This window comes from Phoxinus phoxinus (genome assembly GCF_949152265.1).
Source record: "Phoxinus phoxinus genome assembly, chromosome: 19".
In the NCBI taxonomy this organism is placed as follows: Eukaryota; Metazoa; Chordata; class Actinopteri; order Cypriniformes; family Leuciscidae; genus Phoxinus; species Phoxinus phoxinus.
In genome coordinates, this window is record NC_136894.1 from 24,795,556 (window position 1) to 24,819,300 (window position 23,745).

Here is a 23,745-nt window from a genome sequence, read left to right on the forward strand (position 1 = left end):
AGATCTGAAACCCAGTATTTACAGTGATCATGCAGGCAGACACTTCAGAATAAGAATATAATCCTTCTGTGAAATGATATACATTCAACTGCAACATCAAAAATGTCAACATGGGTAAAGAATCCTTGGGAATCAGAATCAGCAGACGTAGGTTTGTGCGCGTGTGATTGAGAATTGCGGTATTGGAGCCATAATTCAAACTGTGAGGCTAAACAGAAGAGCAACTACAGATCAATGAACTGAAAATTTGGTCCTTGGGCAAAAGCAGATCGTTTAGTCGAAGAGCTGGTGTCCAAACAGCCTATTATCATCCTTCGCTGTAGACTTCCTGTTTTTTTTTGTTTTTTTTAACAGAGCTGATTCACATGGGAGCTTGCTGCTTAGTTGTACATTAAATTTAATCATGGCCTCAAGCTAATTTTTGAAAGGCACATTATTCATTCACACCTAGTTATAACCTTATGAACCGCAGGAATCTTTTCTCATATTTGCTTTTCACTTTGAGTTAAATCAAAGCCCTAAATCTGATGACTGCCTAAATTTGCATCAAGATTTTGTCCTTACTGTGTCTGACTGTTAATTGTGTCTTTGTCTGTGGTTATTGAATGTGAACATTGATGTTTCGTGCCCATGGTTCAAATCTGGCTTTCCTGATCCCTGCATGCCCTCCTCATCTCCCAATCATTTCCTTTCCATACTGTTTGTATCAGTGTAACATACAAATGCAAAATATTAAACCTAAATGTCTAAAATATTCGTCTTCTCTTCATTTGCAGTGCAGATGACAAGTTTGACTCCACCTTCAAGTCGAATATCGTAGTGAACTCGAGTGGCTACTGCAACTGGTTGCCTCCAGGTCAGTGTGAACGCTTATGCTTAAGGTTTATGCCGCATTTTATGATAAAAGCAATAGTAAGCTGCGGTTCATAACACAAAACACCAGTGGCATTCAAAGTAAAGCGTTAGGCTATAAAATGATTTTTGATTGGTAATGAACATAGAAAGGAAGTAGGAAAAGGTCATCTTGTTTATGGGAAGTGCAACAGTTAAAGCACACATGAATATTGTCGGTAGAAATATTTTTTGAAGCCGTTTAAGTATTAAAGAGTTCTCTGTCTGCGTACCGAGTATGGAAATCAAAGAAACCTCTTTCATGTTCCATTGTAAATGATGGTTCATGGGTCATCAATTTATAGATTTGCACATCAGAAACAGGGACGTTTATGGTGCAAAAGGAAATAGGGAGTTCGTGAATTATGTTACAGCTACTTTATTTCCTCTGAGGGCAGTAGTGCTTATATGCATTGCAAATGCATATTACGTTTATTTTTGGAAAACTGAATGAGAACGAAAATCTCCCTTTGATGAAAATATATGCACTGTATGTATAAATACAGGCTGAAGCAATGACATGGTTTCCCCAGTCACAAGATTCTTCAGCTCGTGTCTGTGAAGAAAAACATCTCTTTTTCCCTCTTTTGCACGCACATGCAGAATCATACACAACATCTTGCTCAGCAATGAAGCTGGAGTCTTTAAATAACCCTCAGAGTCACTGCAGATGCAAACAAACACATTCGCTATCACAAGCAGATCGTGCCCCAATGGCTCGTATTTGCTGCTCATGCTGATTTCATCGCAATTTAGCGCTGCTTTTCTCTTCCCTGCATTAAAGCAATCCAGTCCCTCAGCAGCAAACAGAAATCAAATGCCTTTTTGAAGTCAAGTCAGGCAGAGAGATGAGGAGAGGAAATGAGTAGGGAGGAAAAGGCAGACATAAATAGAGAGAGAAAGTCTCACATCCCGTTTTTAGAAATATGTTTATTCGCTGTTGGCTTGTGGGTGTGAACAGATTTTGGTAATCCAGTGATCTGGCCCGGTGCCAAAGAACACACACGGAGACAAAGTCTGACGCAAAATAAAGCTTTGTTTGTTTGCTGCAACTGTTTGTCCAGGCGACTGTGTCAAAACACATGGATGGTGATGAGAACACGCTTCCAATGAAAGGTGTTACAGCATCTGCAAATCTACCACGTATTTATACATTTAAATATAGTGAACTCATTGTCATGTTTTAGAAACCAGTTTGAGGTGATTTGAACTTTGTGTGTATCCACCAGAAGATGGATACACTGTGGTCATAAAGGGATGGACACGGTCAGCAATAATACTCAGGCAGGCTGCGCCGTTTAAATGAGGCTCAATTGGTACTAAGGGGCCCAAAGTGTGCCAAGAAAATATCCCCCATATCATTACACCACCACCAGCCTGAAGAGTTGATAAAAGGCAGGATGGATCCATGCTTTTTTGTTGTTTATGCCAAATTCTGACACTACTGAATGTACAGCAGAAATCAAAACTCATCAGACCAGGCAAGGTTTTTCCAATCTTCTAATAATTCTGGTGAGCCCTTGTGAATTGTAGCCCAGTTACTTGTTCTTAGCTGACAGGAGTTGGCATCTGGTGTGTTCTTCTACTGCTGTAGCCCGTCTGCTTAAGGTTTGATGTGTTCTAGATGCTCTTCTGCACACCTCAGTTGTAATGACGGTTATTGAGTTACTGTTGCCTTTCTATCAGCTCAAACCAGTTCGGCCATTCTCCTGTGACCTCGGTCACCAACAAGGCATTTTCGCCCACAGTACTGCTGCACACGTCCAAAGACACTTAAATAACCTTTCTTCCTCATTCTGATGCTCAGTTTGAACTCCAGCAGATCGCCTTGACCATCTCGACATGCCTAAATGCATTGAGTTGCTGCCATGTGATTGGCTGATTAGATATTTGCATTAACAAGCAGTTGAACAGGTGTACCTAATAAAGTGACCGGTGAGTGAATGTATATGTGTGTATATATGTGTATTTTATATATATATATATATATATATATATATATATATATATATATATATATATATATATATATATATATATATATATATACAGGAATATTTTCTCATATTTAGTTAATCAAAGCCATAAATCGCAATTTATTTTGTCGAGGTGCGGCTGGTAACACTTTAGAATACTGTTTCGTCATTAATGAATAACTACACAGTAACAAATGAGTAACACAATATTAACACTCTAGTAACTTCTATTAACTAACAAGGAACTCTTGGGCCGTATTCAAAAAACATATTAAGGCTAAAAGTAGCTCCTAACTTACAGATTTAGGAGAAACTCTTTAAAATAATGGGCTTGTCAGGAGTCCTACATTTTTGCTCTAAGAGTATTTCACAAAGCATTTTAGCACTAAAACTAGCTCCTAAATCTGTGAAATGTTAGGAGAAGTCAAGAGGACTCCTAAGTCACTAAGACAAAATCACAAACAATCCTAATGGCTGTTTCTGGCAAACCGCCTCAGCAATCTGCCCAAAGACACTGTACACAATTGAGGCAATAGCGATAGAGCCTTGGGTGCTGAGCCTTTTCTTCATAAATGCAATACATATTTTGATTTATAGATTTTAATCTATGATAAAACGCGAAGAATAAATATTTTAATAAATAAATAAATAATGTCCGTGTTACCTATGAATAAGTAATAAAAATAAATAAGTAATTTTACCTGCGGCAGTTGTTTTTACAAGTTCACACTTACAACACTTGATTGAATAGAGTAAAAACATATAATAAGCTTATTTGGCGTGATGTCCAAGAGGACCGAGGGCTCAGTTCTCCCCCGTATCCCCAGCTGAGAGCGAGGAAGGGGTGGCGGAGGGATGCAGAAAACTGTCGAGGTAACTAGGTGAGTCGGCTCTCGGCTGTGTATATATACATCCTCTCAAGCTGATTAGACAGACCCTTTGAACGTGCTCCTCCCGAACTTTGACTATAAAACATCATTTGCCGCTTGAATTCTGCAATCTCTTGAGATGCAGACATGTAAGAGGCTGACAATTAGCAATTTGAATATATTTGAATATGGCAACATTTTTATTCTAAAATCTTTATTTGAATATGGCAACATTTTTATTTCACTGACAGAGACTCCTCCCCCATCAGCCAATCACTGTGGTCGGTTGGTAAGCGTGTTGACATCATCCATAGCAACGAGGTCAACCCTGCCCTTACTCTTAGCTTAAGACATCTTTCTATTCCTTAGTAAAAGTTGGTCTCAGCAGCTTTTGGAATAGGTTTTAAGAGAAAACTCTTGACTAAGAACTTTTACTGTCATTTAGGAGAGCTCTTAGTGGTAAGATAAAATGTTTTGTGAATACGGCGCCTGATTAACAAACTAGTAAGTAATAGCGCTCAGTTGAATGTGGTAGTTCACTATTAGCTAGTCAGTAACTACAATTTTTTCTATACATGCCTGAGGACTACTAAGAACTACTATATACAGGTTCATAATTAACGTGAATAATGCATATTTAATTCTTAAGTGAAGATCATGGTAACCCACTAGTAATGACTCAAGTGTTACCTAATCCTTCAGAAGGAATTATTTGGATCAGTATACTAAAGTGAAAAGCATGATAACTCCCTAGTAATTTCTGAAGTCATTGTAAACTTTTGAAGTTTTTGAAAGGTTTTGGATAGTAATTGCTTCCGAAGGATTTGGTAACACTTGAGTCATTACTAGTGGGTTATTATGATCTTCACTTAAGATACTGATCCAAATAATTAGTAGTTCCTTTAGAAGGATTTGGTAACTAATGGAACAAATTGGTAATACTTTCTAGTGGGTTATCATGACCATAACATTAGAATTAATTATACATTATGCATTATTCACATTAATTATGAAACCTGTATATAGTACCGGTAGTCCTCTGGGAGGTATGAAAAATTGTTATTGATTAGCTAATAGTGAAGTACCACTTTTGACCTAGCACTATTACTTAATTTATTGTTAGTTAATATAGTTACTAGTGTTAATATTGTGTTACTCATTTGTTCCTGTGTAGTTATTCCTTAATGATGGAGCAGTATTCTAAAGTGTTACCGTGTGGCTTAGTGGCTATTGAATGTGAACATTGATGTTTGGTGCTCGTGATTCAAATTGCAGCAAAAAATGTGTTTTTGCTTAATTGTCATGCAGATAATGAAAAACAGAGAAATAAATCTCTTTTTAAATTTGGGCTGAAATGTGAACTGAACATGTTCTTGAAAGGTTTCATGATTTCTCAGTACTCTGATTTTGAATGATATGAACACAGCTGCTATAAGTGTGCAGTGGATTAGAGACTCATTTAGAATGATCTGCAATGAGTGTTGACAGCAAAGTTATTTTCTGAGTAGATCACTAGTCTAATATTGACTCATGCACATTTTGCTGGAATTCCTGTTGATACTGACAGGATATGCCCTGTAGCGCTGGTGACTCACATATTTCTGACAGATTTAAAGCGAACTACCGTGCCTGCATGTGTGTATTACAAAGTTGGGGTGTGTTTTTGGTGCATTTTGTTTATTTTTGCCATACAAGAAGGGTTTGATCACGTTTTGGTTCTGTATCTTTGTTAATCTCAGAGAAATTCAAATGGGTAGCTAAGATTAAAATGAAAATTACACACACACACACACACACACACACATAGACGCATGTATATATTAACAAATAAAAAAATGTATGTAGAGTTACCACGCGACAAAAAAAGGTGTTGGAGACCAGTGAAACACGTAAAAATACATGAATATTACATTACAGCCCAGCTCATAACAGGATTTTATCATGCAGCGACTGCTTCACTCAGCTAGAGGTTTCTGCTCTTCCCTGCGTCATCTCATTCAATATTTTCACCGTCTTTACGGCTTGCCCCATGCCTCTCATCTGAAGAATCCATTTAGCGGGAGTGGGTTTGCTAGCTCGCTAGCCGTTGTTATTGATTAGCTTTTAGGATCAGTCACCTGGTTCCCTGGAGTAGAAGCCGTCGACATGGAAAAGAAAGGCAGCAAAAATCCAGCGGAGATCTAAGGTGCTTAGACTGAACTGTGTTTAAGTCCTGTATCGATTTAGATTTAGACTGATTTGAAAAAATGACCATTTTGCTCTTGAGTACTGTAAACTGCCCTGGATAAGATTTCTCTAAATGTCAAGGTACCAGAGGGTCCAGTTAGCAAATTCAAAAGCGGGTGTCAGTCTAAGTGCTGAGTAATTCTAAGTGGAATGATATTTGTGGATGTGAAACCTTTGGAAATGCAATACTGGCTAATTTTTTACAAGCGAGTCGCACACTGGTCACGTCTACTTAGTTTCACTGTCAGCGGGTAGGCATATTTTAGTGTGTGCCTACGACACAGTCTTTTTTTTTTTCCAGAAGAAGAAATAATCTTCTTGCAAATGTATTAGGACTGGGATTGGATCCTAGCCACATGGAAGACCCCCAGTTCCACAAGTAGGCCTAAATGTAATTTGTGATGCTTTATAAGGCAAATTGCTCATACTTAGGGTTAGGGATTTAAATAGGAATGCTAGATATTAAGCTTTGGCATATAAATCGAGACTTTATGCAGTTTGTTGAGAAGAGTTGTGCTTTTACTTTTTCGAAGCAATGTCTTTTAACCAAGCTGACAAAATTTGATTTAAGCCATATAGCCAGGGATGAGAGTATCATTGCAAATGGGTAGTTGACATGAAATACTGACATTTCTTGTCATGTGAAACATATACATATTTTGTTGGCTCATCTTTTCCCCATATCTAGAAGAAGCTCTCGTCCTTTCTTTGGTAGGAAGTGATGAAGATTGTGGTATGATCAGGCCAAGCATTTTCAAAGTAGTTCATTTTTTTGAAAGCCCAAACTGGGAATTGAGTTGCTGGGACCATTTTCAGAAGACTTTCTGGTCTTCATCTGTACCAGAGATTAAAGGGAAACTTGTGTCTCATATCAGAGGCCCAGTACAGAGGTGAATTATTTAGGAACTTTCTGAAGCAGTGTAGATCAGTTTGAAGATTTGTGGATGGGGTCAGTACAGCAGAACATAATGTACAGTATAACCTGAAAAATGTCACTTTCTTTTGGGAGATCAATATTTCTCCTTTTTTTTTGTATGGAGTCCCTTAACTGTTTTCTTTCTTTTTCTCAGCTCTGGAATCTATTTTTCAAACCCAATGAATTTATCAAAGTAAGAGGAAGAACAGGGTTTTTTTTACATTTGAAAAGCACTTGTCTTTTGAATTACTTATGCAATCCTGAGGTGTTTGCTAAGGTAAGCAAGGATCACTATTACTGTTGCTCATTTGAACAAACTAAGCCTAAGTATTAAACTTCTGTTTACCCTCAATTCGTGCTACAGACATGAATGAGACATACTAGTACACGAGTGATACACGTGCTATCAGTTTGGTAAATGATTGAAATCAGGATGAGCTCTTTTTAGGGCCATTAATGAACCACCTAGCAATCACTCTAAACACCTTCGCAATTGAAAAGTGTACGTGCTGCAGCTTGCAGTTGTTCTTCAATAATCTCATTGAAGCACAAGTCTTGCTCACTTACACATCTGTGGTTATTCTGTCCTTATGTTTTTTAATGTTTGCTGCCTGAGAATCACTGTAAAAGGTTGATGGCGTGCTGTTCTGTGAAAATTGTTCAATCAGTGTTCAGAGGCAACATAAGCCCTATTGAGCTTCCCTTTTCCGACTTCTGTTCCATCTTAAGTGTGATTTCTTCAATAAATATCTAAGCGTACGATTAGGAAGCTCTTTGAGGTGGTGGCTTCGACTGCTGTGCGGTATAAAACAAATTACACTCATTATCTCATCCATGTCTGTCATAATTCTCATTTTCAGGGTTCAAAATGGCTTATTTGCAAGCTGTTTGAAACAATAATGAGTTTATCGGCCTATATTGCAGTATTTAAACTTGAGCGAGTCTATTTAGTTAGTGATATGATTCATCTAGCTGGTGTCTTTGTGTGTGTGTGTGTGTGTAATAATAATGAGAGTGTCTGCCTGGGTATTCGAACTGTGCATAAAGTTCTTTATGTAATGGTGTTTCTTACGGCTCTGCCGTTTCTGAATGTGTATCTTTTAACTGTCTGGTTTTACTCCAGTGAAAAGGTCAATTGGATTTAATTTGAAGTTGGCTGCTGCAATACGGCGCTGATGAAGAAACAGTGTGGCATTTTGAAACAGTTTCAATGCTGACTCTGGATCAGAATGAAAAGCATAAATATTTTTTTCTCCTATTTCTTCACTTTACAGGCATCTTCATGAGCACCTGCAACGTGGATGTACGATGGTTTCCGTTTGACATCCAGAAGTGTGAGCTTAAATTTGGCTCGTGGACGTTTGACGGATGGCTGCTGGACCTCCAGATGAATGAGGCTGATATCTCTGGCTACATGCCCAACGGAGAATGGGACCTTGTGGGTGAGTGAGTTCAGACAACATCTCCTGTAAACTTCTCACGACCAAGCAAACATAACGCCCACAGGCAGATGTGCGCTTTGTGTTGCTGTAGTAACTGACAACTGACAGTGAGAGGTCAGTTTGGCAGCTGCGTGTTTAAATGTTTAAAATGCATTCTGCATGATTTTAAAAAGTAAAAAATGTTTTAAGTAGAGCTCACAGGCCTGAGAATAACTCTTACCTCCTATAAAGAACAGAAATCTACTTTAAAATGGAATAAGAAAATATTCATTCATCATATTCATTCATAGTCCATCCGATGAGCCTGTTAGTATTCAAATGAATGTAATTAAAATGTGTGGATAAGAGGAAGTCGTCTGGAAAAACATCTTGCACTGCACAATTCTGTCTCTCACTGACCCTCTTCTGATTTGCTTCATTGCGTAATTCACTATTTTGCATCTGTCTTGCTGTTCACGTCATATCATGCCAGTCACACTCTTGAACTCTTTAACATTTTGAATTGTTCCACGTACATACTCGATACTAAAAAGACAGAAACAATTTGCATTCCCCCAATTTCCCCCTTAGTTTTGGTTTCCTACTTTCCTCTCATGTTCTTGAGAGGCTATAGAAGACAGTATACACAAGTTTTGAGGAGCTCTCTAATGATGTTCGTACAAAAGCATGATGCTCAGTCTCAGAGAAGAACTTGCCTCTGGCTGGCATCTGCTGATTAGGATGTTTTTCCCCCCCTAGTAGATCAAAGGTGGAAGAGCACCATCGGCCGCTCTTGAGGACAACAGCATCTCTTTGAACTTGTTTTTTTTTATATACCTTCTTCATCATTATATATTCATTCTTCTCCTCACATGCTGTGTCTAATCAGGTGTGCCTGGCTCAAGAAGCGAGCTGTACTACGACTGCTGTAAGGAACCCTATCCAGATGTGACATTTGTGGTGACCATGCGTAGGCGGACGCTCTACTACGCCTTGAACCTTCTCGTTCCCTGTGTCCTCCTTTCATCCATGACCTTGCTTATCTTCCTACTGCCTGCCGACTCCGGAGAGAAGATCTCACTAGGTATTATGAAAGAAAGAGATTATCCACATATTTTATAAATAAACATGATTGATTTGGAAGAAGAATGGTGTATAGGTTTGCATATCTGGCATATTTCAATGCAACGGAAAAAAATATTCCACAGCCTTGCCAAGGTCTAGTCACAGAACAGAGAGCTGGGACATGCAACAGAAAATGTGTGGGTGCTTATTTCAAAGATATCTCCTGATTGTGTCATGTCAAATGAACTCTTGGTTTACATCAAGGGCTTTTATCCATGTTTTTTTTCCCCCACTCTCTTCTGTCAAGAGACCTTTACCATCAAAAAGCATACGGTTCAAAGAAGAAAAAACTGTCATCAGAGATCGTATGGAAGGAACTTTAGATATGACTGTCAGGAAATGTAAAGAGGCGTGACCTGAAGGGTATTCACAATATATTTAAGTGGAGAAGCAAAAGACAGAAGCTTAGAGCAACCAAAGAGAAAGGAAATGAGGCAGTTTCCTCACTTCAAGAATGCGTATCACTGCAAGCACGATGAAGGGAAGTGCTTTGCTGTACACTCATATGGCCAATTAATCTATTGATGTAATTAAAGCAGGGATGAGTCAATGTGTGTAAGAGAGAAAGAGAAAGAATGCATTGCACTTTCCAGGAACCAGGCCTGCAATATTGAAACATCTTTGATTGACAAAGTATCAGAACATTTAGGATAGACCTAAAAAAAGTTCATACATCATTTTTAATATATGCTTAATGTTTAAGAAGCATATATTAAAAAGGATAGTCCACTCAAACATAACAATTCTGTCATCATTTACTCACCCTCATGTCCTTCCAAATCTGGCTCGTTATATGGACAACAAATACAATGGAAGTCAATGGAACCGAAACCACTTGGTTACACATATTCTTTAATATATCATCTTTTATGTTCCACAAAAGAAAGAAAGAAAGAAAGTCCTCTACCTCAAATTGAAAGGGAATGTTAGTGATACTTCTTTTAAAAAACGCATTGTTAATTTAATGAATTATATTTATTATTTTGCTTTTATACACCAGTTCAATAAGTAAGTAAGTAAGTTACATTTTTGAAACGATATTGGCAGTTATTTTTTTCTATTCTTGCTCTGCCAATGGAAACATTTCCAAACAATCAATGAATCTGTGTTTTTGAACAAATCGGATGAGTGAATGATTCAGTGACTCACTCATCCTCACCACTAATGCACAAGCTGTTAGTGAGTGATACAAACAGTAAAAGCTCCAATAATTGCAGTTAATTAATCAGCTTATCATGAAATTAATTTGTTTTAAATTTTCATGGTAGCCCTGATTTAAAGCCTAGAGTGTTTTTTGTTGTTGTTGATGAATTCAGTTAGTCTCATTGGTGACAATTTTATTGAGGTTTCATTATGCCAAGATAGCACTTATAAATCTGAGCAAAAACATATGTAAGAGGAAGGAGGTTGAGTGAGAGAGAGCGGAAGCAGATTTAAACAGCAGATAGAGATGAATGGATTGTGTGTGTGGTGAGAGAGGAGGGAGAGATGGATAGCAGCTGGAGAGGGAGGGAGATGACTTGAACTGAACTAAAGAGCGATTGAGGAAGAGAAATGGCCTGATGTAATTCACTTTATGTATCACTCCATCAAACCCTGCACTGCCGTCTAATCAGATCCAATCAAATTCTGTCAAGATGAGTTACATCCAATAAGAAGCTGTGTTTGGGCATCTTATGAAGTGCCAATGTCGTACATAACTAGAGAGGCTGTATAACTATGCATTTATTTTAGTGGTCAGCTGATATTGATTTTTCAGTGGCAGATGCTGATATCTAGACTGCAGGGTTGGAGATTTAATGCCTAACGTATATATACAAATGTAAATATATACTATACTTCCATTAAAAGATTCGGAAACACTTTTTTTATGTTTCTGATTATCTAATGTTGTAGACATGTGTTATTGTAAATAAGAGATACATAAACTAGCTTTAATAAACATTAATTTCATACAGTTAAATGAACTCAATTAAAGAAAAGAAACTATAAATGTTAAAAAACGGCCAAATATTGACCAATTAATCAGCTTGGACCTACTTATCAGTAAACAATTAATGTCTTAGGAGTTGTGTAGAATTCATTATATGCAATGACATGTATGTTTCATAAAGTCCATTTCTTTTTGTTTTATACATTCACAGGTATTACTGTGCTACTCTCATTAACAGTCTTCATGTTGTTGGTGGCAGAGATCATGCCAGCCACCTCAGACTCCATCCCGCTAATAGGTAAAGCATGCATGTCCATTTTTTGCATATTTTAACATATTTTTGATGCACATATTTTTCCTCTGTATTTTAAACAGTATATTTTAGAATGTCTGCCCCATTTAGTTCATTTGCAAATAAAAACACTGGGCTTTGAATATATTAGTCTTTATGCAAGTCTTTGAACTTAATGATATGTAAAATTTAGTGCACAAGGATGTATAGTTAGTGTGTGCTCAGATCCACACACTGCACCACTGAATAGTAAATTGATCACTTTTCTGTATCATGGCCAAAAGCCCTAGTCTTGGCAACCGTATGCTTGGCTTCTCATAATAATTTGCAACATGAATCGTAAAAGATTGTTAACTGGAAATGATGGGCAGGTCAGGAGAGAAAAGCAGGAGAAACATAAAAATGAAACAGACCTAGACATAGAGATGATCCTCCATGAAAAAAAAAAAAAAAAGCAATTCACCCCACATTCTCTTTTCCCATCTGGTTTATAGGCCCTCAGAAGCCGCAAAGATGTAATCTTCAGAAATGCGTTTGCTGGAAGAGTGTTCACCCACCGCGCTTTGTCTCTCCTGTCTGCTTCCCCCTCTCCTTTATGATTGAGTTTTTATGGTTCACTCATCTGTTCCTCATTCTCCCTTTCTTCTCTGCGCCACTCTTTTATAATCAATGCCCCTTTTTTGTTACATTTGCCCTGGTTTTTGCTAGTATGAATGGATGATAAAAAGTAATTCTGCTAAGAGAGTAATAAATGAAAGGTTTATGCATACCATATTCTCTTTCTTTCTCTCTTTGTCTCTCTCTTAGGGCAGTATTTTGCCAGTATAATGATCATTGTTGGAATGTCAGTTATTGCGACTGTGGTTGTGCTTCAATATCACCACCATGACCCCAATGGAGGGAACATGCCAAAATGGGTATGTCTACTCACACACAAACACATACATACACTGTGCCTGAATTCACAAATGCTTTTTTTCCCTTTAAGCAAGCAACAATGTCTCACATGTCAGTTGCACTGAAAGCAGTAATTTACTTATTCAATGATAATAGAGATAAAGCCAACAGAAGGGGACTAAATGAGTAATTGGATGCAGATGGATATAGATCTGCAATCTGTCGGCGCTGATGAATGACCGTATTTGATCGTATTCTGCAAGCCAATTAGCAGCTCAGCTGATGTGCCCCGGTCCCGCTGATCGAACCCCATTCACTTACAAAGCCAAATGCAACAACAAGAGGAAGCTGACAGGTGTATTTACTCAATGAGACTAACATCAATTCTGAATCAAAATTAGATTTTTACACGTTTCTGAAGAAAATGTGAGTGGTCTCAAGTGCCTACATGCACCTAAGTTCAAAAGTTTGGGGTCGGTAGATTTTTGAAATGTTTTTAAAAGTCTCTCATGCTCACCAAGGCTGCATTTATTTGATTAAAAACAGTAATACAGTGAAATAATATTTCAATATAAAATAACGTTTCTATTTTAATATATTTTAAAATGTACTTAAGTCCTTTGATAGCAAAGCTGATTTTTCCGCATCAGTCCCTCCTGCGTAACATGATACTTCAGATATCATTATAATATGCAAATGTGATGCTTAAGAAACATTTCTAATGTTGTACTGCTTAATATTTTTGTGGACACCATTATACTTTTTTTCAGGATTACAGGATGAAAAGAAAGTTCAAAAGAACAGCATTTGTTTAAAAAAAGAAATATTTTACAACATCTTTCCTGTCACTTTCATGGCTTGTTTCCACCGAGTGGTACGGCACAGTACAGTTACAGTACAGTATGTAATTATTTCCATTTAAATTGTCAGAAGTTGTGAATGGTACCAAAATACCATACCGTACCAAATGTTTTGTTTTTTTACCTTTTTTTTGGACCCTTCTGTTGGGTCACCTAGCACAGTAGTCCGGTACCGTCTCGAATCGTACTGTACTGCACTGTACTGTACCGCTTGGTGGAAACAAGCCATTAATTGCATGCCTCATTGCTTTGAAAAGTAATTGCACATCCTTAGCCACACGAGTTGAGGATTAATACTGAAGGTTAGAGGTTTATTTAAACCCTAACTCAAGGTATGAGCAATAATAATAGTGATGTGCTTTCCGTAGCATAACATCCTAGGATCCTCTCCTGGGATCAGCTTTTAACAACATTCACACCCAATACTCGGCGTGTGTAGTTATTGAAAATGTCCATCAGGACTTTTTCTGAACAACCTGGAAAAAGGAATGCTTATTTAACAGCAATGGTTGTAATCTTACGATGTAAAGAACTAAAAAAGATACAGTTCAGAAGAAGATGGGAGGCTAAGGTGGATACTGATCGGGGAAAGATGTTTTTGCAACACTTGTCAAACTCTCAAGGGCTTCTAGACTTGTATATATAGAAGAAAATAAAAGAGAAACTCATTCAAGAAGGCTGTCTAGACTAGAGTGTGTTAGTAAAACCCTTTCTTTCATTACATATATTCTGCAAGGTCTTTAATACTGCACTAGTGACACTAATTTTGTTTATGGAGCCAAACATGCATTGGGTGATCTTTTAATACACCAAAATATGTGTGAAGATGCCAAAGAAGGACCTAGTTGCTTAAACTGCAGTTTTTCTGCGAATGATAGCAGTGCCAACCCCACTAGTCGTACATTTTGCCATGCTTTATACATCTCCTTGGCCAGGACTTGGCAGTACGACTGAATAATTCCAGCTTGTCACCTCTTTATCTCTCTCTGTGTCATAGTCCTTGCTGTCATATGTTGCTGTTTTACAACAACTTTCCGTCCAAAACTTCTCTTCTCTTGGCTCAGCAGATGCTAACTAGTGCTCAGAAAAAATTTCACGGATTTGCTTTATTTTTTTGCGCAGACTGTGCTGTATCCTTTTGTTTAGACTGTACGTGTAGAGCATATGCAATATATAGTTAAAAATGGCTTGACGCACTGCTGTGAAATGCATGCTTTCTCATACATGCATAAAATTGCCGGCTTACATTTTGCTGGAGGGGATTTTACTTTTAATATTCAAAGCTAATGTTGTTTACTGAGAAAATGAAATGGGGGGGAAATCTGATTTGGTTTTAAAAGCTGGTACCGTAGGGGAATAAGTAAGATTGGAGATTTATATAAAGATAATATTCTGAGCTTGAGGGAAAAAATGTGGTATCTCCCAATCTCATTTTTTAAAAATATCTCCTATTAGACAGTTTTATTAATTCAGCATTGAATAAATAATCCGTACAGTATCCACAACAACTAACAACAATGAAAATTCATGCGTTCATTTTGACAGCGCTAATAAATATATAAGAAAATGTGTTGTATGTTCGTATTTATTGTATATTTTATTACTCAATGTACAAATGTGTGTAAAATGTTTATACAATACCATTGCCCAGTCTCTTTTACACATTTCTCCCTCTTCATCTTTCTTCTCTTAGGTTCAGGTAGTTTTGCTCCAGTGGGTGGCCTGGTTTTTACGCATGAAGCGTCCAGGTGAGGGCGAAGACCCTGAGCGGCCTCCTTGTGCCCCTCACTTAAGACGTTGCTCTTCAGGTTCCCAAAGCGGCAGCCTGCCAAACGCACCCGGTTCCGCCTCTGCAGATCTCCATCACCACCACACGTCCTCAACGCTCCACCCGCTTCATCCCCAGAGCCTCCTTCAAGCCGCCGGTCACACTCACCATCTCCACAACCAGACCAACAGCGCCAACAACGGCAACTTGCTCTACATCGGATTCTCCAGTCTGGACGAAGCTTCGCCGCCATCCTTGCTCGCCGAGTCCATGCAGAGAAACAGCATGTCAGGCGTCCCGCGATCTGCGGTGGTGTCGCCCCCAGCGGTAGGCTCCAGTCCGCCACCTCACCTGCCCTCACAGTTCTGCAGCCCTCCACCGCCTCCCACGCCCAATCTGGAGGCCACGGGATGTCCGAGCACGGTGTCCGGTGGTGGCGGAGGCTGTTCTTGCTCGGGGACCAGCGGTGGAGGAGACCCACAGCTTCAGGCTATTTTAGAAGAGATGCGCTTTGTTGCAGATAGGTTTCGAGGACAGGATGAGAACGAAAGTGTGGCCGAACAGTGGAAGTTTGCTGCAGCTGTAATTGACAGACTTTGTCTGGTGGCATTCAGCGTTTTCAACATCATCTGCACCATCTCCATTCTAATGTCGGCGCCTAACTTTGTGGAGGCAGTTTCTAAGGACTTCATCTGATTTCTGTGTCGAAAGAGAACGTGCATTCGGGAAACTTGGGTTTGACCGTAATTGGGAAGTATTCTTCTCCTCAAAACAGTGACTCAGCTTTTTTTCCCCAAGACTCTGATTGGAATAATGCAGGATCCCAAGGTCTGAATTGAGAATGCTTCTGATTGGCTAATGTCCTGGAGATTTAAGGCCCACTCAGACATCTCAGACTTAACTTTGTTGTTGGAACGCTAACGACCTTCACCGAAAGGTGTTTGTAAATGGCAAAGGGGTTGGTTCGCTATATGGTAAAATGTTCGGCTATGGAATGAATGAAAAACGAAACATAAAAAAGTGAAAATACTGCATAATGACCTTTCAACTGTGTCAAACGCCTCATAACCCGACGTGAACCTCTGAGGAATGGCCAGTCGTGTTACTCAAATTTGTGTGACATTGTACATCTAACATCTAGCACAGTACAAAACTTCTCTATGATGTCAAAATATATTTTGGTAACGTTCATACATGAGTAGGCGAGGAGAGAGGCAGGGAAAGAGCAGACGAGACAGAGAGACATTGATACTAGTGGCAGACATGCAGTGAATGGCTTGTATAAACCCAGATCAAAAATTATCTTCTTAAAAAATGAAAAAGGCGCTTGTTTGAAGCACAGATGAGAGATTTAGAGAACTGCTGGAGGGTTTGAGTGGTTCAGTTAATGGAGAGATACAGAAGAAGTGAGAGATGGAATACCCTCCTGACGTAGACAGAGATGTAGACCGATGGAGAGATTAGGGCCTCACAGGAAGACGAGGCACGAGCAGAACAAGGGTAATGTAAGACAAAATGAGACAGAGTGTATTAGAGAAAGAGACACAGTCAGCGCAAAACGAAAGAAGGATGGGCTGAAGAAGTGGATCAGACAAGTGGATAAGAAAATGAAAGAGTGATAGGGGAATTAGAGAGGGATGGACAGAAACAGACAGAGAAGGCGGTCGGTGGTAAGAGAGACTCAGCAACATTTACTGGCAAGAGAAAGTATGGCTTCACTGTTGGAGAGAAATAGCACATCATGCCCCAAAAAGCCAAACAGTGAGTGCATCCGTCACAAAACAGATAAGAGAAAAACACAATGCAGAAAGGAAGTGGGGGAGAGAGTGTGGGAAGAAAGAGTGATAATCCCCTGAGACATACTGGAGAAATGGCACAAAGACAGTGGAGACATGGGTAGAATCTTATATCTCCCTTCCTCTTTCCCATCATCTCTGTGAAATGACAGACAGTGTGAGGTGTTCTCAAACAGCAGAGATGATCTTCTGCATATCTGAGTGGGTGCAGAGCCACAACCATAGTAACTGTGCCCTGATTCTCTACTGTCACTTAAAGATGCAGTCAGCGATTTTTGAAAAACACTGTTGTGGAAAAAAGTGGATCGGACTGAGCACCAAAACACACTTTTAGCCAATTAGCAGTAAGGGGCGTATACACACATGATGGGGGTGGAGAGAGAGCTCAGTGTATAAGACAACGACTATAGAAAGAGAGAAATGGCAGAGAAAACACAATAGAGGAAAAGGCCAGGGGAATATAACTTTAAAAAGAAGGGGTACATTCAGGCAAGAGGAAGGACGTACGTTAATATTGGAGAAGCTTTCCAGCACCGGAGAGACCTAAGCAGGAAGGCCTGAAAACGGAAGCAGAGGTTGCTTTATTTCTTCTTGATACGTGAGTAATGTTGGTTTTGCTGTGTTTCACAGAACTAAGATATGCTGTCTTTAGCTTGAATATGTTCGAGTGTTATCTTCGCTGTTTTTTTTTATTTGCATTAATATTATTATTATACGCCTGGAATGTCTAAACCTCCTCCACCGTCCGTTTCAAGCATCGGCTCCCAAAGTATGTCCGAAAAATGTTATATCATACTTTTGGTTACCTTTTAGTGATCGCGCTATAACCTGTTGGAACCGGATGGAAGGGTTGACTTTGCCATCGGAGGAGTAGAGGAGCTAATTTACAATTAGACATTCGACCTGAATTATCATAGTAACACAAATTGCATTAATTTATTGATGACATGCGGGTGGGAGGCACATCGACAGATTACGCCATAGTCGTTGCCTGTGTTGCATAGCATGTACGTGAATGTGGGGGTGGAGGCATCAAGTTAGGGGTCTGATCCTTTTGGTTAGGGGCGTGTGTTTGTCTTGGTGATTTCAGATATCAACAGCGTTTACCAGAAATCGCTCGCTGCACCTTTAAAATAAGTATGTGAGGTAAATCTATTCTTGCTTGTTGCTGCTTACACATACAGTGTCCTACAAATGTTTGGAAATGTCTTGAGTAAAATGGGGGTTTGCACAATTTTAGCATAAATCTTGGTCATTTTGTGATTTCGACCATTAGGTATGTTTACATGCTCTAATTTTCAGAATGAATCTTCATATCTGATGACATACCTGAAGTTCGTCTTCAGTAATAATTGACAATGACACTTATCACTGATAATCTAAAAGGAAAGCTCAGCTTTAAATATATTTGCAGTGAATGCATATGAATGTCATGTCAAGACCACAATATTAGACTCGTGGATAATTATAATTGGCCTTATTATAACAAAATTTAGCTTATCCTCTTTTAGATACTCAATTGAATCTTGAGGAATAGCTTGTGAGTTTATGAAAAATCTTAAGATTAAGCTCGAAAACACACACTCATCCCCTTACCATCTGTAGCAATGACGCGAAATGACTTTATCTACACCGGAAATTGTAATGCGTAAAAAAAATCCTGTGCACAAAAAGTCCTCTTCCTTTAGGGGCTCCTTAGATTTAAGATTCTGAAATCTGTGTTTATATGATTCCGAAACGTTACGATTCACAAATTAATTTACATGTGCATCACATGTTTTTAAAACAAAACTTCAGTGCATGCCAGTGAATTTAGAACCGGAGAAAACCACCGTGATAATGTCACCAGACAGTAACATACTGTGGGCCCAGATCAGGCCCGACACTATGTTGCTGTCTGGGACTGGAGCTACCGCGAATATAATTGTCATTTTTGCCTTGATTACATTGCTTAAAAGGAAGCTGTAATATTTAGAAAATATTCAGTCTCAGCAACTGACCAGTTCATAAGATATGAGATGAGAATGATGAGTTAATATACCCACATTCGTATAATGTAAAACGCATGTAAACATATGCATCATGGTACCGATGCCTTTAAATGTTTTTTCCTGTTGATCAAATTATCAAAATTTAATTCGGGTCAAGCCCAATTGGATAAATTGATGTCAATGTGATTTTAAATGGATTCTTTGGGTGCATGTAAACATAGCTATTGTGTGACTTTTGGATTTATACAGGTCAACACAAACTCTAAAAACAAATCAGTAAATAATATATTAAAGGGGCTATATGTAATTCAGAAACCCTTGTTATTAGCGACACCAGTGGACGTTAACTGAACTACAGACAGCAACATATTGCTTGTCCTCACATTTGTGCACACTTAACGTACAAGACATTGAACGTGATTCAAGGCCCCGATATAGTCACGATTTTCGTTCTTTGCTTAGAAGTAAATAGAAGTTGGAAATACCTTTGCAGCGATATACTGTTAATGAACTTACTGAAGCTATCCTTGCTGCTGAGAGCGACGCTTAGATGAATAAGTAAATATGTGCTGCGTGCTTTGCTCTCAATAACAAAATAAATACACAACAAATATGAGAATGGTGAGAAAACAACAGTTAAAAAGCATATTATGATAGTGATGTGGATATGTTAGCACAAGCTCTGCAATGCACCGGCATCATGTCAAAACATGTAATAAAAATAGATGCAGCTATGTGAGACTATAGTTGGAATTAATCCATTTTGTTTGCATGACACATTGACATTACAGTACAGAATAGCTCTATCGAAAGTCTCCTGTATTAATTTATTGTGTTATTGAAGAAAGGTTCTATGGAGTGCGCGTAACAGTCACATCCTTTGGATTTCCCCCAAGTCCTTCATATAAAAATCAGCCTACATGCTTTCATAGACAAAGTCGGGGAAGGTCTCGTTTTGAGGTGTTCACACATTGGCAATACAAAAGGTGATTAATTCATGAAAATTCTTACATAAAGCCTCTTTAATGAATTCAGAACATCCTTGATCTGTTTTTTAACCTGTTCTCTGATTGGTTTGTGAATCAGTAAAGTTGTGCGGACCCAAAAATCTTCAAGAAAATAACCATGGCCAGTTTCATCCAGTAATCAGACAGTAATCACAGTCTGTCTGTATTTATTTCCATTATTATGTAATCAAAAAGGAAATAATAGTTGGTTTTAAAATAATTGCAAGTTAATATAATGCTTTAAATATTTCTACTGACTTTGCCCAAAACTCCACTTTGAACCCCACTTTGAACCTAGAATGTTGTGCCCAGTTAAAATGTCAACTTTGTAAAAAAAATGATTGCGTCTCTAGAATGTATGTTTTAAAACGCAAAAAAACTTTTGGAGGGCACTGTATGAGGGCAAGGTGACTCAGTGGGTAGCACTGTTGCCTCAAAAACAAACAGGATAGGTGGATTTATTTGTCCGTAGGTGTGAGAGTACAAATGTGTCTGTGTAAACCCTGTGATAGACTGGCCATCTCTCCAGGGTTTCATCAGCCTGTGGCCATAGGTTCCAGCACAGGGGTTAAAAACCAAGTAAGCAGTTTAGAGAATTGATGGATGTATGAACATAAGGCAGAATATTACTATTAGCTATATTAAGCTTTTAGTTGGTTTGTCAATATTTTTTTAATGTGATTACAACTTGACTATATTGTGATTACAAAGCTGGGAAACGCCAGGATATCTTGATGTCTTGAGGGTGTTGATATCTTGATGTCTTGTTGGCCAGGATGTCTTGCGGGTGAGTAAATTATGGGATCATTTTAATTTTTGGGTGAACCTTTAGAGCTGTTGAGTGTAATTTCTGCAGCACCAAACAGAACTGAAACAAAGAGAGAGACTGTTTCCAAACAGGTTTCTTGAACATTCCCCCCATCTGCCATGGTTTGGGCAAATAAATAATGGGTTATAACAATTAAGCCAGTCTTGATATTTGAGAGTGCTCAGCAAATGCATTTCAAAGTTAGCCCAGAGTTAGTATACTAAATGGGGAAAGACAAAAATCTCCCACATTTTTGGTCAAAATTGTGTTTAAATAAAAGTCTGGTATAATAAATTGAGCTTCTTTAGCTCAAATCATGCAAAATGTATTTGTCAAATAATTAACAGGTTCGTATTCAAGTGTAATCAAATGGGAGATGCCTCTTAAAAAGTGATTGGCTGTTTTAACTGTGAGGTAAGAGTCATTGTGAGTACATTCACACTGTCAGTCCAAATCCGATTTTTGTGCATATCCGATAGAAATCCGATCAGATTTAGCGTGTGTGTACGGCAAAAAAAATAAAAAATCACATAAAATGTGATTTTTACAAATCCGTTTCCAGCTACGTACATCCATATGTGGTTTGAAATCCTATTCAAATCACATTTCTGGAAATCCGTTTCAGTCTGACCGCTCTGATTGGAATTTGCGTGGTTTATGTGACTTTCTCACGCCACATAAAACGTAAACGTCAGACGTTAAAGAAAACATGCTGAAAGTCGCTGCTGAAACAATGCTGTGTTGAAGCAAAGTGCTGGATGAGAAGAAAATGACAATATAACGGAAAAATATTTTGAAACCGGCGGAGCTACAGCACGAAATAAACAGCTACACATATTGTAAAATAAAAAAAAGACACCATCTCTATTGCAAACCCCTCCATGTTGCGGATGTTGTTGTTTGGTGTCTACTATAACGCAACGTCATTGCCATAGAAACCAATGTAGATATTCCGGAAAATGAAAGAGCTGCATGGACACACAAATCGGATCTAACCAGTTGCGATACACAGTGTGGACATCAATAATTTTAGATCAGATCAGATAGGATAGGATACACAAATAATCTAATTTGGACTGACAGTGTGAACGTAGCCCCAGTACATTCGAAAGCAGTATAAGATGCAGTATGTGTTCAGGGAAACCTTTTTTTTTTTACAATTGCGTTTGGTGATACTAGTGGTGTAGAAATGACATTCCGCACCAAGTTGTAAATAAAGTGGACTTTTCATTTGAAGGTTGAGTGGCTAGTTGAGTTTGATAGAAAACATGGCTATTGTGTTGTTGAATTTGATACTTGTTATGTGACGCTGTCCAGCTAGGCAATTTACAGAAAAATAGAAATAGAGTTGCAGATAAACAACTCGCAGTGAAGATGCAGTAATGACTGAAGTATATTGTCGTGTTTGCACTGAATGGACTGTATAATGTTCCAAATCTGCTTCTGGGGCCCGTACATCTTTCAGGTGCATTTTGGGAAACTTTTATTTTTTCCTGTTTCCTGCTAAACATTTCTGGTGACAGTACATTTCTGGTCCTTACAAACAGTTCTGGTTCTCATTGCAAGTACTACTTTATTGCTAAAGTCATTTTAGCAATAAGTGGTTGTTATGGTATTAATTAAAAAAAAAAAAACCTGCCAAAAGATTGCTGCTGTTCGCTGCGCTCATGAAATGCCAGCCATCTCGTCTTAATGGGGGACCAAGCAAATTACTTTCAAATCTCTCTTTCTCTCTCTCTCAGATGCAGACACAAATCATTTCCCATCTTTGAATAAAGTATTCTTTAATAATATGCAGTCTGTGCTTCGTCATTTCATGGCTGGCTGTTGCTTACATAAGGAATAAGAGTGGGAAACGTGACGGCACTGATGCAGAATGAGAGACGAGTAGGGCTGTGCCTGTACAGTCATTTTAAAGGGGTCCTATTATGTTTTTTTTTTTTTACATTCCCAACTTTCCTCAACTTTCTGTGTAATGTTACTGTTTGAGGAGCATGGAAAGGTCTTAAAAGTTACAAAGCACAAAGTCCTCTCCAAAGGGATTTATTCTCTATATCAGTAAGCATTGTTTATGAACTCCTTTAAACGCCTCAATTGTAGTCTTCAGTTTTCTTCTGGGAACGTACACGTCACAATATTCCTCATTTAAATAATTCCTGCCCAAGGCATCCGCAAAAAAGGGGGGCGAGGCCTGGTTGAATTGCGTTAGTAGGGATGGGTATCCATATGTCCAAGAACCCCGTGATTCGATAAGAAACGCGCATTCTGATTCCGCTTATTCTGTGTTCCTGTGTGTGCATTTTAATGTGATTTTAAACCATTCACACACATCCAAAGCGCGCTTACAGTAAAAGGGATTTTAATATGATTTTAAACCATTCAATGCGCACGAAGACTTGTTTTCTTTTCACGTGTAAAAGTACATTGGGTCCATACAGCTCTTAAAGTGACAGTAGCCTAATATTCCGGCTGCCGTCTCTATAATAACGCCAATCAAACAACAAAAGACAAAGAGAAAACTTCAGGCGCTGTTCTTGACCAAATAACATTTGTAACTATATTTGTAATGTATATTTTTTTCATAAAGTGTAGTGTTATTTTACATTTGATTAAAGATTCTGTACCTGAATACCTGAAAATCTTAAAACACTGTTAAATTTTAATTGTATCTTTGTTCAGTTGTATTTATTTGAGCGATTGCTAATTTTTTATTTGTTCTTTTTAATGTTTACTTGTCTTTAATAATGCTTGACATTTATATTTGTTTGGCTAATTGTTTTTGCGATGGTATTTTTAAGTGTAAGTGTTCTTTAGCCTTGAGTTCATTTTTGTTCATGGTATTCAGCCACAATGAAATGTTTTGCAATAAGACTTAGAATAAATTTGAATGATATCTAAGTTTTTTTTTTTACCTTATTGGAATCGAAATTAGGAAATTAGGAATCGATAAGAATCAGAATCGATGTGCG

General features: G+C 38.3%; 1 protein-coding gene across 4 annotated transcripts in view; it reads left to right on the forward strand.

Annotated features, from left to right (window-relative positions):
- Positions 1-23,745, forward strand: part of chrna11 (cholinergic receptor, nicotinic, alpha 11) — a 35,778-nt gene that overhangs the window by 6,992 nt on the left and 5,041 nt on the right. For 2 of the 4 annotated variants that reach the window (XR_013795202.1, XR_013795203.1), the window contains 6 exons: positions 777-856; positions 8,153-8,320; positions 9,189-9,383; positions 11,569-11,655; positions 12,457-12,566; positions 15,100-17,568. Coding sequence is in view for 1 of the 4 variants with exons in the window: in XM_079592058.1 (XP_079448184.1) it covers positions 777-856; positions 8,153-8,320; positions 9,189-9,383; positions 11,569-11,655; positions 12,457-12,566; positions 15,100-15,870 (1,411 nt within the window). In the remaining 3 variants the exon portion in view is untranslated. Of the gene's footprint in view, positions 1-776; positions 857-8,152; positions 8,321-9,188; positions 9,384-11,568; positions 11,656-12,456; positions 12,567-15,099; positions 22,968-23,745 lie in introns of those variants that run through there. The other 2 variants (XR_013795204.1, XM_079592058.1) reach the window with 2 other exon arrangements.